This window comes from Vicugna pacos, chromosome 6 (assembly GCF_048564905.1).
Source record: "Vicugna pacos chromosome 6, VicPac4, whole genome shotgun sequence".
In the NCBI taxonomy this organism is placed as follows: Eukaryota; Metazoa; Chordata; class Mammalia; order Artiodactyla; family Camelidae; genus Vicugna; species Vicugna pacos.
In genome coordinates, this window is record NC_132992.1 from 39,184,401 (window position 1) to 39,201,146 (window position 16,746).

At 37.8% G+C, this 16,746-nt stretch overlaps 2 protein-coding genes across 4 annotated transcripts in view; one reads left to right on the forward strand and one right to left on the reverse strand.

Moving 5' to 3' along the window:
- Window positions 1-3,509: 3,509 nt before the first annotated feature.
- DTD2 (D-aminoacyl-tRNA deacylase 2) lies at window positions 3,510-16,024 on the reverse strand. Its single transcript, XM_006207571.4, has 3 exons — window positions 15,784-16,024; window positions 12,612-12,681; window positions 3,510-8,753 (listed from the first exon to the last, which is right to left on the reverse strand). The coding sequence occupies exons 1-3, from the start codon at window positions 15,892-15,894 to the stop codon at window positions 8,428-8,430; spliced, it is 507 nt and encodes a 168-aa protein (XP_006207633.1). The 5' UTR covers window positions 15,895-16,024; the 3' UTR covers window positions 3,510-8,427.
- The window catches only part of NUBPL (NUBP iron-sulfur cluster assembly factor, mitochondrial), a 242,682-nt gene continuing 235,505 nt past the window's right edge, over window positions 9,570-16,746 (forward strand). The window contains exons 1-2 of one of the 3 annotated variants that reach the window (XM_072962887.1): window positions 9,570-9,837; window positions 10,362-10,513. The gene's annotated coding sequence lies outside the window, so the exon portion shown is untranslated. Of the gene's footprint in view, window positions 9,838-10,144; window positions 10,514-15,535; window positions 15,727-16,746 lie in introns of those variants that run through there. The other 2 variants (XM_072962888.1, XM_072962889.1) reach the window with 2 other exon arrangements.

Sequence of the window (16,746 nt, forward strand, 5' to 3'; positions counted from 1 at the left end):
TTTGGAAAAGTTTAGCCTATAGCAAATTTACAACACCATCAAAGAGAAAAAGATTTTTTAAAAAAACCGTTTTGGAGGATGTGGCCATTCATCATTATTATTTATGAGATGATAGCAAGAACACTGAAGAACATTTAAAATAATACTCTGAAATCATCGTGAAACTAAAATTAGGCCCAGATTTTTAATGGGAAAAAAAACGCTACCCAACATCAAGGTGACTGAGGGCACAAAATTTAATCATTGCTTAAGACAGTTGGACACTTTTTCACTAGTAGATACAGCTTTAAAACTTGCAGTAACTTCTGCCAACTCAGAACCTTGAGAAAAGCAGTCACTTTCTTTATGAGAAGGAGAGGAAGAAAAAAAGGATATTATCAACAATGTGAAAGGAATGCAGCATGGCAGCGGCTCCAGACGGACCTGGCAAACTCTGAACACTGGAATCACCAAGGAAACGCAGAGCTATGACACCGCCAAGGGCTGAGTGAAATGCCTGAAGCCCGCTGTATGGTTCAGCTTTTAAAAACCAAATGAAAACTCATGAGTTGCAAGAAGAATTTCGTTATTTTGATGACTAAGTCACATACTGGTTGAATTAAAAGAAACAACTATAGTTTAAATGAAAACAAACCTAAGCTTTTTTTTTCCCCCAGTTCATCTGGTTGCCAACTCCTTCTGATTTATAAGATTCAATTTTCAGAGTTCCACAAAATGGTAGAAGTGAATGGAATTTAAGAATGTGTCAGGTACGGTTCCCTCCCTCTGAGGAGTCTGAAGGGATGAGTTACCCTAGGGCAGTGTTAACGCACAGTCCATGGGAAAGCAGAGAGTCCAACAGAAGCCCGTGACTCTTGGTTCAGAGATATCACCACAAGGAATGCACAGTTCGTTCTCAGATGGTAGTCTGTATGAGTCACAGGTGGGGAAAAGTGACTGTTAAAATGCAGTTTTCCAAGCCTTTTCTCAGCAATTCTGATTCAGTAAGTCCAAGGTGAGATGCAGGAATCTGCATCTGAACAAGTTTTCCTGGTAATTCTGGTTAAGGTGATCCTCAGACCAAACTTCGGTATACTACTAGAAAGTGAGATAAATCATGGGGTCATTTAGAAATAGGCTCTTCTCTAGTCTTAAGTGCAGACTTCCAGGGATAGTTAAGTACCCTGCCTGGAAGGACAGAAAAGTTCTTTCTCCCTTGGATCACCAGCTGGAACCTTTCTTTAAGGACAGAAAGTCAAAAAGAGTAGAGAGGCTTTCCTGTAAAGCAAGCGTAGTGAAGCCCGGCATATTGGTGAAATGCAGCAGACTCACACACAGCCTGGGCCTCTGGGAGGAGACGGTAACCAGTAGAGGCAAAAGGGGAGAAAAGAAGAGGAAGAAATTAAAAACCCTTGGCCAACAAAATAACTGCAGTCTTGGAATGGACGGACAGGTAGGTAGCAAAGTAAATATAGCAAAATGCTAACTGTAGAATCCAGGTGGTGGGTATATGGTGTTAAGTGTGTAATAATTTCAACTTTTCTATGTTTGCATCCATTTCCCCAATTCTTGACACCTTCACTCCAGGACACGGGTGTTTCCACTTCTCCCACTTTCTCCACCTACTTGGCTGTCTCATCTTTCTTTCCTTTGTCAATTTTCCTCTTCCTTCTGTTGCGCTAAATTTGGTTGGAACTGAAATCCTTTGTTGTTCTCTACATCATCTCTCTCACAGGTCTTGATTTTCCAAAGTATACTGAAATGTCAGTGCTCCCCTAACTAGATGAAATTGCTTCCATCTCCAAATCGCCACAATACTGTTTTTATCTCTCTTTTGACACCTCTAGTTTCCTCTGTGTTCCAGTCAACTGCCTTAATGCACCGTTTATGTTGCAATCTCCACAAGGAAACTGCCTTTTCCCTTTTTAATGTGCCTCTTATACTTAGCAGAGTAGTCACCCTGCTTATTGGATGATTAAATCTTGTCTATTTCTAGGGTTTCAACTACCACTTTTATAAACAAGACTCCCAAATTCTGTACTCTGCCCTGAGCAACAAATCTGCTTGACATTTCTACGTGTCTAAGCCTTTAGTGAGTCAAACACAACATATTAAGATCTGAATTCACCTTCTTCAGTGGCCCATACATGAAAATTTAGTGATTTCTGATTTCTCCTTTTAGCCCCATCATAACCAATCAGCTACCTTGAAGTGTATTTTTCTTCAAAACACTTTTCAGTATCTCCCATCTCCAGTTATGTTTATTTCCATGTTCATAGCCACTACCGTGTTATAAGACCCCTAATCCCTTTATGTCTGTACTACTCCAAAAAAAAAAAAAAACCTGTCTTCCTGCCACAGAATTTTCTTCTGTAATCCTTGTGTACCATTCTCAGGTCTATCCTCCTAAAAACTGTTTTAATTGTGTCACTCTTCTCTTTAAAAGCATTCACTGGCACTTTGTTGTCTGTTAGTCCAGACAGATTTGAAATGCCCCCCCCACCCCTCGTGCCTATAGAAATCCTATCCATTCTGCAAGGGATGGCTCAAGTTGCCATGTCTGTTTTAATACAGGGATTAAATACTCTAGCCAGAAGTATCTTCTCCCTCTGCTGCTATTCTATAGCTGAGAGATAGCATCGTCCAGATATCACTGATCACGCAGTACCTAGTTCATTTCTGTGTTTATCATGTCCCCTGCTAGATGGTAAATTCCTTGCGGTTAAGGTTATATCTTGAACAATTTGCATTTCATACAGCTCCCAGCTCCACTGCTGACCTGCAAATTCGAAGGACTATGACTTTGAAGTGGGGAGCAACTATCCATGATGCAGTATTAAGCAAACATTAGAACATTTTCAACATCTGGCTTCAAAAAGGCAAGTATGCATACAATGAAAATAAATCAAAGCCAGGAGGACTATCTGAATGTAATCAGGATATAGAATAATAGAGACACTGAGAAAATGAAACTGATGATCGTATCTACTCGTCAAAGAGACTTACCTTGGGGCTGCGAAGTAACCTAAAAGAATGCCTGGAGTAGAAAGTATGTCTTAGTTTATCTGTGTTAGTACAAAGCTAAGTAAATATTATCTCAGAGTTGGAGTCAAGGATGGCATTTTTGCTAGTACAGTCAGACGTTCCCTAAAAATCTCCATCTCTCCCTCAAAAAGTCCACAATTACTTTCCCAACCCCAACTGTTTATAACAGTATTAGCTAATGGTTCTCAGATACTGTTACATAGGGTATGGTTAATTCGCTACATAAATTCTTCTCACATTCAGAAAAAAAAGCTGATAATAGGTCAAATTTTATTAAGCTTCTTAAGAGGAAAATGCTAGCTAACCCAGTGCAAAGAATTCATTCATATGGAAAAGTCCAGGAAGAAGAAGTAGGGTCATATTTGCTGTGAAGTTGGCTATTTGTGATGCATTCCACAGAGTGTCATTAAATATAGAAAGGTCTTAAAGCTTATTGCATCAAAATTCATATTTATAAATAAAGACATTCCTACTATTTGATTCACAAAAAGTTTATTTTACACAGGATTCAAGTATAGATTTTCTTAAATGAAACAGTTTTTTCCTTCTGTATTTAAAGAAGGGCTTGCTTTTTGTACACTTTTTTCAGGTACATAAATGCAGTAACACTGTATTAGAAAGACACTAGAGGAAACCTTAAGTAAAATGAACACTCTTGTTAAAATAAACAAAAGTCAGCTGAGTAAATTTGAAGGCCTGATTGACTTTATCAGCAAATTCATAAGTCAGGTAGCATCCCATCCAACTAGATGGGTGCTTAGAGGGGTTGTACAAAATGGAAAGTTTATATAGGAAGAAGGGTGGGGAATGGTAGCTATTAGCAAAAGAAAAGAAAGGGTTATTTTTCGGCCGGCCAGGACATTTTGTGGGGAGGAGAGGTGGGGCAGGGATGGGTGAAGGTTGAAAGGCAAGGGTTTAGCATACAGATGGCCTCCTCTTCCTCTGGAGGCTGGAGACAGCCCGCGTGGCAGATTACCTCACTGGTGCTGGCTGCAAAACTGCAGACTGGTTGATTAAGATTACATTTCTGGTGAAGGTTGAAACTGCAATTAGGTTAGGTATTAAATCTAGGTTTGGTATCATGGGCTTTAGCACAAGAGATGCCATTCTGGGCCTGTGGTTTTTCTCTTCAAGACTCTGCTATAGTAAAATGATAAAATAGAAACAGCAATGCCCACACTGAATCTTAAAAATCTGTTTTAGTTTGTAAGTTTTCTGGTGTTATCTACTGTATTCAAGCAAGGGGTAGTGGTATTAAACTTGCTTCCTGCACACTCCAACCTCTTTATTCCTTTAATGACAAAGAAATCTATGTGTGAAGTACTGGTAAAACTGAACCAAGATCAAGAGTATTCTAACCACTGTCGTATCTTCCTCTTCAGGTAATATTTACTGTGCATCATTCAGCATGAACATGGTGCTATGGAAGTACTGTGGGAGATTAAAAAAAAATTATATTGTACATGTCCTCACTGTTATATTTTCTCTGCCCAATATTATTTATACTCTTGTAATTAAGACATATAAACAAACTAAAAACAAACAAACAAAAAGGCAAGTACCCATTCTCATGAGACACAGTACAAGTGTCAAGAGTAGGACAACCATAATGCCCAGGAAGGTAGAGGCAGGAAAAATCACCGTGGGGTCAGAAGAGGTTGACTTGAGCTAGATATTGAATGATGGACTTAGAGGAGAACAGAAGGCAACTTATGTATGAGCATGACCTAAGGAAAAGAATAAACAGAGCTGTACTGGAGAATTTCTACAGGGGAGGCGTGAGAGAAGGAGTTACAAAGTTGAGCTGGAGTCATCTTATAAAACTGCAATGCCAGCCTTAGAAGTCTGGGCTTCATTCTGAGTAACAGTGGTTCTGAGGTTCCAGTATACACAAGAATCACCTGGAGGAGACTGGTGACTAGATAGATTTTTTAACTCATGAGATTCTAATTCAAGAAGTTTGGGATGGCCCCAGAAAATTGCATTTGGGAGAAAGTTAGGCTCCCCAGGTGGTCCCATACAGCTGACACACTTTGAGACACTCTAAGACAAAAGATTCAGAATCTTTTTCTATTCTACTAACTCTTATGAATTTTACCCCAATTTCCCATAAGCTTAGAAACAGCCAACTGCTAGGCCCAAAGGTCTCTCAGTCTGTGTTACCCAATTTTTCTTGAGTATTTGGCACCAGAGTTGTTATTGTTTACATCTTGAAAACTATCTCCTGTTAACATTTTCCAGTTCTCTCTGCCCCTCTGATCTCAACAGTGTCCTCTGGCCTCTCATATGTTGCCTTTTTTTACGTTTTCTCAGGATTCTGACTTTGGTCCTTTACATTTCTCCCTGCATGATTCCATTCACTCCTAAGTAGTATGAAGAACCTTCATGCCAACTTCAGAAGTTTAGACTTTGTCCTGTAGATATAAAAGAGTTAAAAAAGTTTCTGAACAGTGGGATATCATAGAGAAAGGAATGTTCTAGAAACATTTCCTTGGAGATGGTCTGCAAAAAAGGATTAGAGATAGGAGAAACAGGAGGGAGAAACTATCAAAATAAACAGACATTAAGAGTCATCCCCAAAGTGTAGCTTAAGAATGAAAACGACATTTTTCTGGTAGTTCTTCCCTTTCTAGCTCTTCTAGCAATAGTCGTTTCATTATCTTGTGGGTTTTTAAGAAGTAACTATAACTGACAAATCAGGCCCTCTGCAATGTTAATCATACATAGTAAAAGTCTGACATGTCATCATTCTAACACCAATGTGAGTTCTTATTCTCCAAAACAGGTAGCATGGGATTCTATAGTATTTGATCCTTATATCTGATAAATTTAGGTCTCTTAATATGGAGTCAATAAATTATTAATACAAATATTAATAAATCTCATGCCTTTTGACTTGAACTAATGAAATGGTAAACGTGTATTTGATTTACTTTGTATGAGTATATTCAAGATATATTAACACTCATTAGTCCATGTCTTATACACAGTATTTTCTACTAATGAATCCATTAAGTTTCCAAATGGACAGATAAAACAGCATGTAGACATGATATTCTAATTTAAACACTCTGGAAACAAAAAAAACAGAGGCAGATGGCACCTAAATTAGATGCAGGCCTACTGCCACCTAATTTAGTAAATAAACCAGTTTATTGGCTGTTCTTTCTCACATGAGCCACACTGGGAGATGCTAGGCCTTTGTTGAGATCAATTTCAGTTTTAACTCTCACTACAAGAAAAGCCAGGGGGATGGAAATTATTTCTCCCTAATGAGTGATCTTAGAAAAATTATTTAAGCATTGTCTTTCTTTCCACAGCACTATCCTCATTAAATACTGTGAAGATAAAATTAGGTATCTGTTGAAAGTTCCTTGAGCACCTTGGGCCATAAGAGCTACAGAAAGCCAGGGTGTAGTTATTTTCATATCTCCTATTTCTCTTGCCTTTTCCCTCATTTTAGCCTCCTTGGAAATGAAACAAACTTGACTGTCCCCTTCTGCCTAATAAGCCTTCATGTCGCTGAAATTGCTATTCTCCACAAGTACCTCAGGCAAATTTTTTTTAAGGAATTGCCTGAACTATAGACCAGCAATTGAGGGCTGTGAGTCAGCATTTCTCCCACACACAAAATCAAAATGATTTAAAAAAGGTAACACATAATCTTTTTGAAAGACATATACGCCTCCTTGGAGAAGCTTTGAGAAAATTGGAGTTTGCAAGTTTATGAATAGTTTATTACATTTCAATAAGGGTATTGTGAATCAATAAAGCAAAAATTAAGGACATTGAGCTCACTACCAAGCCAGTTATTGATCCCCAAGTTCCAAAATAGAATAGTACAGGAAGGATTTTTTTGTGATAACAAACATTTTAAGTATTTTAGGAACACAAACCTAAAGAAATTATAAGACACAAAGAATTTTCAGCAGCTATTTAAAGATGTCTGTTGAAGTTAATTTCTTCCTTTTTGATAATTATAAATATTATTTTGTTTTTACTCTTTAAAATATTAAATCAAGTCAGAGGAGATTGCAAAAAATGAGTATTACCTTTTATTCATATATTCTTTCAACTTCTTATTTATCTTCCTCTCTTGGCTTTGAAAAGTCTACCTTATTAACTGTCTATCTTATATCACTGTCTTAGCTTGGGCCGTTGTAACAAAATATCATAGACTGGGCAGCTTAAACAATAGAAATTCATTTTCTTATAGTTCAAGAGGCTAGAATTCAAGGTAAAGACTTCAGAATGGTCAGTTTCTCTTCCTGGCTTGTAAATGGCCCCCTTCTCACTACATCCTCACATGGTCAGCAGAGAAGAGTGAGCAAACTTATCTGGTGTTTCTTCTTATGAGGACACTAATCCCATCAAGAGGCCCCTACTCTCATGACCTATTAACCCTAATTACCTTCCAAAGGCCCCATCTCCAAATACCACCACACTGGGGGACTTCAACATATGAGATTTTTTTCTGAGGAGGACACAAATATTCACTAATAGAAAAAATGATACTGGCTCCAAATCATTACGTATATAAAACAGAAATGAACAAGTCAACTTGTTTTCAAATAATTCCAGTAGAAAGCTTCCCTTTTTATTCCTTTTACAGCAGTCTAAATTGACAAGAAAGGAACTTCCTGAAAATTTTATGAACACTAATTTCATGAAGCAGTAACTTTTAAAAACCAAAGACAGAACATGAGACATACATTGTGTTGGTAAAACAAAGAGGAACAGATATTAACCCATTGGTATATTAAATAAAAACAACGTTTAATCCCCCATACCACATTCCTATATTAACTAAAGATTCTTAAAAAAATTTAAAGCACTTGGATGTCCTTAGAAAGTAATACTAAAATGCACAATAACATTTCTATATTATACTTTCATAGATATTATTAAAAAGAATAGTAAATTGCATATTTTTCCATTCAAAATATGGAAATCTGAAATACTAAAACAAAATTAATAAAATTATAATCAGTTTATGCTAGGTTTTACCTAGTTTTGATACAAATATGATTTTTATTACATACTAGTACATTTGAGGGTATAAGAAATACATTTTTCTTGACTGCAGAAAATTTCACTACAAAATGCTTAAGTACAGCTAAGAACACTTCCATGTTCTTATCAATGCCCATAAAGTGAATAGAAGGCATTTTTCAAATTCTTGAGTGTTGTGTAGGGAAAGCAGGAAAAAGGGTGACTGAGATCCACAGTTTAGGTTACTTGGCAAGATCATCCGATTAAGCAGGCTGCAGAGTTATGGATGGGACCCAGGATTTTCTTGCCTAAAAATGCTGCAGATTAGTATACTCAAGGAGAGGGGAAGAAAATCTAATTATACCCCAGATCATTTTATACCAGAAAACAACTGTAGAAACTTTTAATTTCTCAAAACTCAATTAGGTGTGTGTATGGTCCATTGGTATCAAGCTTCAACACCTGCCGGTTCCCGTAAGTGCCGTGTTCTACCACAACCCCAGCTTCGGCACACTTACTGTTAGCAGCTAATTCTTTTTTACAGAGAGTCACAAATTGGGAATAAAGTTCTAACCCTTCTTCTTTGCCAGAGTTAGAGTGATACTGCATGTTTCTTCCTTTTACTCTCCCCCCAAGGGTGGCTTGAGGGATGATAAGAATGTTGCCAGGTAGATCCAGTATAGAGACGTGCTTGCCATTTTCTGTTTCACTTAATTTCACATTTAACAGTGTATTAACTGGGTGAGGAAGAAAGGGAAACATTTTAAAATAAAAAGACAAACATGAAGAAAACCAACAATCCTCTAGTCAGCAAATCTCATTTAAAATCCAGTTTGTCAGCTCATGCTTTTTTATTCAAAGTTTCTCTTTAGATTTTAAAAACTGCCTTACTAAGCTAAATCGTCTAAGCATGAAAAAACAAGCCAAATTTCATGCAGAAAATGGCATGATGTTTTTTAAATCTGACTTGGCAGTTCGGGTCTCCTAACAATAGGATCATCCAGAAAGGACTAAAGAACTAACTAAATAGTGGAACTTCAAAATATTGTTGCCCTGGGATACATGAGAAGATTTTGCCTTTTTGTTCCTTTTTGTATTTCAAAGCAAGTCCTATTGGAAAAAGACCATGATAGAGCCTCCTCACACCAAATTCTGCTTCATAACAATATTAAATAAAAATCTTGGTGCACTTATTATTTTAAACTTAGCTGCCTAGAGTCCTAAGCTGAGGCAAAGGCTCCAGGTTCAATCCTGTTATAAGCTAGCTGATTTTGCAGTTTTATAACCTCAAAGGCATTATTACATGGACTAATCATTTTACAGACATCACCATAGAAGGATAAAGGTGAAAGCAAGAATCATCAGAAATTCCTTGTCAGCTGAAAAAGTAAATCCAGAGGTACAAAGTTACTGGCATTATCTTCATAAACATGTAAGAAAATAAATATGGTAATATTATTATTATTATTATTATTTTTTGGAAATTATTACTGTTTTTATTATTATTAAGGAATATACTTCTATGCTTGTCATGAAGCCCAGGCTGGGTTGGCAGAGACAAGCTCTGGAGGGAACTGTACCCCACTCCGGACGTTCTGGTTATAACCACTGTCTTCTCTATCTCAACTAAGAACCCAGGCGCATGAGGCCTCAATCTCTGCACTCCTCCTTCCTGGAAGATGCCAGAGCCAACTATGTGAGAGGTTTTATCAGAGGAGAAGACTACTTTATCTTCCCAGAAGACAAACCTTCTACTTTGCTTTATGAGACAGATAGCAACCCCAAGCCACGGACAGGTTGGGACCTGCGCAGGCCTCAATGGTAATACTATCTTATGGCATACATGAAATTATACTCTTAGAGCTAATAAGAACTATCAAAATAACCATAAATATCTATGTGTAGCTAAATATCTAAAGTTAGAAAGCCTTTACATCTCAACTTTAGCCATTTTCAAAACAATAAAGAAAAGAAATGCCTGATGTAAACACCCTTAGGGTCTTCCTACCTCCAGAAAGGGGACAAATAACTTCTGCTTGTAAAGAATAGTCCTGCAAGGACAAATGGTAAAACTACTAAAACCTCACACTCCTGTGTGAATAATCAGAGTTGAAAAAGTATCCTTTCTGGTGGGTAGTCACTGGTTTTATTATTAGAGAGCCTGTAGTAAATATTAGCAAGGATTCAGTATGGTTGTCCCACTCTACACATCAAGGAATTAACCTGGTAAAAACCTGCCAATGTGAACACCCAAATGAATTCCTAAGCTATGCATTAAGCGCTATCAATTTTCACTTAACTAATACCTATTTTAAAATACCTCTAATTTTCTCTATTACAAATAGGACTTTGCTGTATAGCCAGCACTCCTTATTGATTCCTTAGAAGGAAACTAATTCTCCAGAGCACTTCATTCCATGGAAATCACTATCCAGCTCTCCAGGCCTCAGGCTAGTGACAGATTAAGGAGGCAGTTTTGAAATAACAGGCCAGAGAGGTAAGTACAATTTATTAGACTTCCAAACACCTCCCTCTACTGGCTCTAACTGAGAATTCAGTTAATGCTGTTAGTTAGTATACAAATATCAGTTTGTAGAAGTAAATATAGTACAGATACAAATGTCAGTAAGTAGAATTAAAATGAGACAGTGAATTAATGGCATGTTGGAAACTCAAAGATCCTAAGACAGGTTATCAATCAAGTATTTCTAATGATGTATGTGGGAAGTTAAGCTTTGACAGGTCCCTGGATCTCAGTCCAATTATACTGAAGATGAATTGGGGAAGATTCTGCACATCTCTACTTTGGCCATGCTATTTCAGGCTTTATGGATATAACTGGTTGTTATGTTCTCAAGGGGTACATGATTTGATTGGAAAGATCTGAATCCATGTAATAAGTATGAGGTGGGGTTTAAGAGAATCCCATCACACTGGCTTGCTTTGCCTTCTGGTAGAGGGAAGTACAAGCTACTACTATCAGTAATAGATGGACTTACTTTGCTTATAACTCACCCTAGCAGAATCTGATCCTTAGATTCCCAGTTCTATACTGAGAACCATGACATATGAAAGCTTTGTGTTAGACTATCCACTAAAAGAGTTAAGGTGAACTTCCTTAGTGTTTTTAAATAACCACATTCTCATGAATGTATTCAAAGTGAACTTGAGATGTATATGGAAGCACAAAGGATTTCATCCCTATAAAACAAAATGCAGTTTGGATTTGGTTTCATTTCATCCTATTATAAATAAGATTCATTTAAGAACATATAAAACAACTTGAGGAAGTCAGAATGACAAAAATGCTCTTCCTGTTTTCGAAGATTTCTACTATATACTTTCTATGGTCAATAAAGCTTTAATCCAAGGCAAAAACAGACAGAATGACCAGCACCTAAGCATTAAGTCCTGGCAATCATCCTCTGTAACAGGAGCCCTCATTTCATTTTCTCTTTAACCCCTTTAAGGCTCCCTCTTGTCCTCCAGATTCAGATGTTAAACTATTAGAGTTACTGGCTCTCCCTCCTCACCTATCATAGTCCCTTCTCAAGTCTAGTTTTCATCCTTTGACAAAGAAGTCACACACGTTTGATGTCTCAGCACAGAATGCCCTCTAGGAGCTTCAGCCCTCTGTCCAGGCTGTTCCTCACTGGGCTGTTTGCTTTGAGTTGCATGACTGAAGCTCTTCTAGGTTAACTTCCGCATGCTTCAAATACCCATCTGTATAATTTGTTATTTCTTACTAGTCCAACTAATGGATACTGTCTTTCATAATGAAGAGAGCATAACCTGTCCCCAACCTTAGGGACAGCTCCATTATTGCAGGCTTTTTCTGGGAACATAATTACTATTTCAGATACTGTCTTGAGGCAGTATATGATTTGATTTGGTGTATCTGAACCTATGTAATTATCACAAGGAATGTGCAGTGATATGGCTATCTAGGACTCTGGAAAGCTGCAGGCAGGTATATTATTGTTCAGAGATGCCTGTCCCTGGAGGATGTGTGGCTGTGATGACACTGAGCTTGGTTCAAGAATCATATTTATACACATTTCTTACAAAGAAGAACTTAAATGGGAAGTGTAAATTCTTCCATAATAATGATGTAAGCCTGATCTTTACAGACTTGATGGGAACCACATCTTGTACATATATTGTCACCTATATGCCCTTGTTAGGGACTCTGAGAGATAAGGAAACTATATTAAGAAATGCAGCATCTGTTTCTCCCTATGTGGCCACCCTGCTTCCAACAAGTTTCTGTATCCTTGGCTGAATCTCAGTGAGTGTGTGTGTGTGTGTGTGTGTGGGTGTGTGTGTGTGTGTGTGTGTGTATGCACACTCTTCTAAACCAATCTATAAGCCCTCTAAAATGCTGCAGTTATTTTAAAAGAATTCCACCACACTTGCTTATGTTAAGCTTTGGAATAGGCAAATAGCTAAAGCTAACAACAGTACACAGAGTTAAGTCGTGTATAACTTACATTTTAATACATACAATTTAAGACTGCACTTTTTGCTCCTTCTGGTTCATCTATCTATTGCTATTCACTCTCATTCTTAAAAAAGAAACAACATCAAATACCTACCCATTTTGGGAAGAAGTTCTTTATCAGCTCCCTTGAAAAAGCACACGTAGATCACTAATCCTCTCTGAACCTATGAGAAACCATAATAAAATCAGATTAGAAAGAAACGTCTATATAGAGATACAGAGGTAAATGAATAAAAGTTCACAACTGTTATGGATAAGAGGTTAAGTGCAAAAGAAGAGAAAAAACTTTTTATAATATACTTGACTTCTCAAATACGTGAGAAGATAAAAATCTTTTTCAATGTTCAATCACCTCAGTTATCATTTCTTTCAAAAATTAAGTTTAAAATATAGCCAAAAGGCAGTGAAGGCCCCAAGTTATACCTTCAAACATTTACTTCTAATCAAGATCATTAGGACTATGAACTAGCCCCCTCCTCCCTAAGTAAGGCTGACAGACTTAGAAATACTTAGTTTGCAGGGGCCCATTTTTTCAACACCAAATGAATTCACATTATCAGATATGGTTGATGGATAAACAACACTATGATTGATATCTCTTTTGACATCATTATTCTTTGTTCTTCCTAATCCATTTACTTACAGATAATGAAAATAAGTCTGATTCTGTTTTTAAAAATCCAAGAAGTTATTGTCCAATTGTTTTCTGTTATTTTTGTTAATGCCTTAAATCACACTGTAATTAAACCTTGGAAACTGCATTCATGTTAAATTCTACATCAAGAGGATGTCTGCTATCAGGAATGTAAGCTTACTTATTTTATATAATGACTTGGATATTTCTTTGTTAGCTGTTGTAGGATAGAGGCTATATGGAAAAGAGACACTTGATAAATGACTTTGATTTTGTTCTTGAGTGAATCATTAAGTTTTTAATTTTCAGATTAACCTTTTGAGTCCAAGAGCTATTATGAAGACTAAATGAGTTAATATTTGTAAAGTGTTTAAAACAGTGCCTGCTTCATACAAAGAGCTATATAAATGCTTATTAAATGAGTATGTAAAAACAAATTTAAGGACTGAAGAACAATTTATTTTATGTTTTAACTTCCAAAGCACTTTTGGACTGTTTTGTGTATGATAGGGACTCAATTTAATGATCTGCTGATTGCATTTAGGTTCAGCTGTATCTTACAGGCTCTATGTGTTATCTAACTAGTATTCTACTTAAATATAAATGCAGCTTTGTACTCACATCTGATTTACCTGGATGAGAAGTAACCATTTAGAAGTGCAGTTTTGCTCCTGGAACAAGGAAGCACCCCCAGTGCACACCCACAGTAGGGAATGGCAGGTTGAATGATACGGTATCTGTACCACTATTACAGCCTCCTCTCCACTGGGGTTATTTCAACACAAGGAAGAATCTCATGCATATTCATACTTGGACATATGCAAAGTCAGAATTAAGTATCTAATTATTTGCAGGAATAAACACCTGTTCTTTACACTCACCACACTACTTCCTCATTAAGGTATTTTCTCTTTATTCCAAAAATAGCTTGCTTTTTTTTTTTTTTTCCAACAATAGCTCTTAAATTGTGACCTACAAATTCCTGTCTTCAAGTCAGAATCACTTTACTTGTAGCTTCTTTTGGTATAAATAGAACATTTTAAATATATAGGAAAGTACAGATAATTCTCACTGTAGTTTTTAGAAGTTCAATTCCCAGGAAGAAAAACATTAACCTGTGACAGCAAAGATCTAAATGAAACTAAGAACATGCAAAGTAATCTTCAGATCTTTGACAATTAAAGAAATGTTTAAAAATGAGAACTTTTAATAATAAAGAATGCTTGAGAAAGAGGAAAGAATTTACTTTCTCACTATCTAATTACTTGCCAGCTCTTTATACTAATATAGCCATGTGTGGGAGTGGAAGACAAAGGTTTAAAATAGCTTTTAAAGTTTATAAACAAACTGACAGTTTGGAAGGCTGCAATAAAATATCTGTGATTTTACATAAGGAGATATGACAGGAATATAAAAAAATAAAGAAGCATGTAAGAAACTTAAATGATTAATAGTTTGGGATTTATAGTCCCATGAAGCAAGTATAAAAATAGGCAATTCTTTGGATAGGATGGCAAAAATAAAAAGAATACAATTTCAAAATATGGTAGAGAAATTTTCAAAAGGCCATAACAAAAACAAGAAACAAATGAATTTCTGAGAAAGAGGGGGGGGGCAAAAATATAGGAATATTTATGTGTGTAAATATTTACAAATTAGCATAGGGTAACATTCTGATTTAATAATCAGCCTCATATAGTTTATGGGTAGCATTTAAAATAATGACTAGTAATGTGTTAAGGAAGCTAGATCTGGGACTGAATTCTGCAGATAAGATGAATGAATGAACTGCTCCTACATTAAAGTTTGAGTACCTCCAAAAATCTTAATCATTATCAGTATGAATTTTTTTTTCATTTTACTCCACAAATAAGATAGGGGCCTTAAAGAACATTTTAATTGTTTTTGCTTGGAATTTTGCATAGGGGCAAGCTGTCTTAATAAGGCCAATATTCAAGTAGTAGGACAACATACTGGTGTAAATGTTTTAAATTCTTTGGAGGAAATGTGTTGATATCAGTGCAACATTATTACAAAAGTATTGGTCTTTGTTCCTAGTAGGAAGTAAGTCAAATTTTTAAAAGTTTCTTGGAAAAAAGAACTGTTTCATGAACAATCTCATGTCTGTGCTAACACCTAGCTGCAGTTTCAGAGGTAATTCAACAGGATCTGGAGCACAAGTCAAAAACACATCTTGAGCGCTTGCAACAAATCTAAATCAAAGCTCAAACCGGACTAGCACAGGTCACCAGCAGCCCGAGAAAAGCGCAGGGTGTGGCAAGAGGTCTGAGGCTGCCAGGCCTAATAAGGACCACCGAGCTCAGGTTGGCAGACGGTGAGAACAGTTCCACTGCCCGCAGCTCCAAGCCGGGGACACACTCTTCCTCCGGGAGAGAGTAAGTCCGAGGGAGGGGCTGGAGGTGCAGGGCTGAGGAGCCAGGCGAAGCCACGTAGGTCAGCGAGGGCTGCGCTGGACGGACCGGCCGGAAGTCCCCTGCCGCCCACAGCACATGCCCGGCGCCACGCGGCTGGCTCGGGGGGGAGACGCGGAGGGACAAACCACCGAGATGCCGCGGTAAGAACAAGCCTCCTGCGCGCCAGAGGATAACCGGGGCTGCGGGGCCGACGTTACCTCCACCCACTGGGCCGCGGCGTCCCCCTCGGCGGGGCGTACTTGCAGCCGGGCTTGCAGGCACTGCTGCAGGAGCGCCCGGGCCTGAGGTGTCCGGCCACTTTCAGCCATGGCGCAGGCCCACGCGAATATATCCCGCGGGTTCCGGCTACGAAACGAATGGGCCCGGCCTCAGTGCTCAGGAAGGACCGGGCGGCGCGCGATGCGGCGGAGGGACGCCCTGAGCGCCTGTGGCCCTGCCCCCAGGAGGGCGGGGCCTCTGGCTCTCCGTTGACCCGGATTTGCGATGTTCAAAGACAGTGAAGGTACTAACCCTTACTGAGGGCCTGCCGAACTCTGTAGAAGGCGCTCAGTGTATGCTTTTAAACGAGTGAGAAGACCCGGTAGGTCTCTCCCCTACACGTACCTTTTAAAAAGACATTTTTCAGCCCGGAAAGCTAAAATTTCGAGACATTGAAAACATTTTAATCTGCTTAAGTCCGTATTATGCCCATTATGAAGATGGGTAAATAGGGAGAGTCAGTTGAATCACAAAGCAAGCAGAAGTGGAACTGAAAGTTATAGATCTTTCAAAAATTTTCTTTACCCTCGTCAATAAAACAACGCTACCTCCTCTGTCAGGAATGTTATAAGTCATTACGTTCTCTCAGTTGTGGAAGGATATGGGTAGGCTGTGTGAATACATATTTGGAGATCAATCTTTTAGAGAGTATCTTTGTTAAAAATACTCTTATCCAAGTAAATGTGTGGTTGTTAATTTTTTTTAACATTCTACTGAAAGTGAAACGACATATTCTGGTGCACATAATGGTATTAAATTCTGTGGTATGTTTCCTGTAAGTACACATTAGAATGTGAATAAAGTTAAACAAGGGCTTGATTTTCTCTCTGCCGTAATGTATTCCTTGAACATGCATCAGATTAGCATTATTCTTCTATGGGCTTGGAGGGTTTAGATGAAGA

Bases quoted from the DNA above. Each gene is read 5' to 3' on its own strand.
- DTD2 (XM_006207571.4), bottom strand. From the start codon at position 15,894: ATGGCTGAAAGTGGCCGGACACCTCAGGCCCGGGCGCTCCTGCAGCAG. The intron at 12,682-15,783 runs GTAACGTCGGCC...GGTTTCTCATAG, and splicing joins CCGCGGCCCAGTGGGTGGAG to GTTCAGAGAGGATTAGTGAT. The intron at 8,754-12,611 runs GTAGGTATTTGA...TTCCTCACCCAG, and splicing joins AGAACTTCTTCCCAAAATGG to TTAATACACTGTTAAATGTG.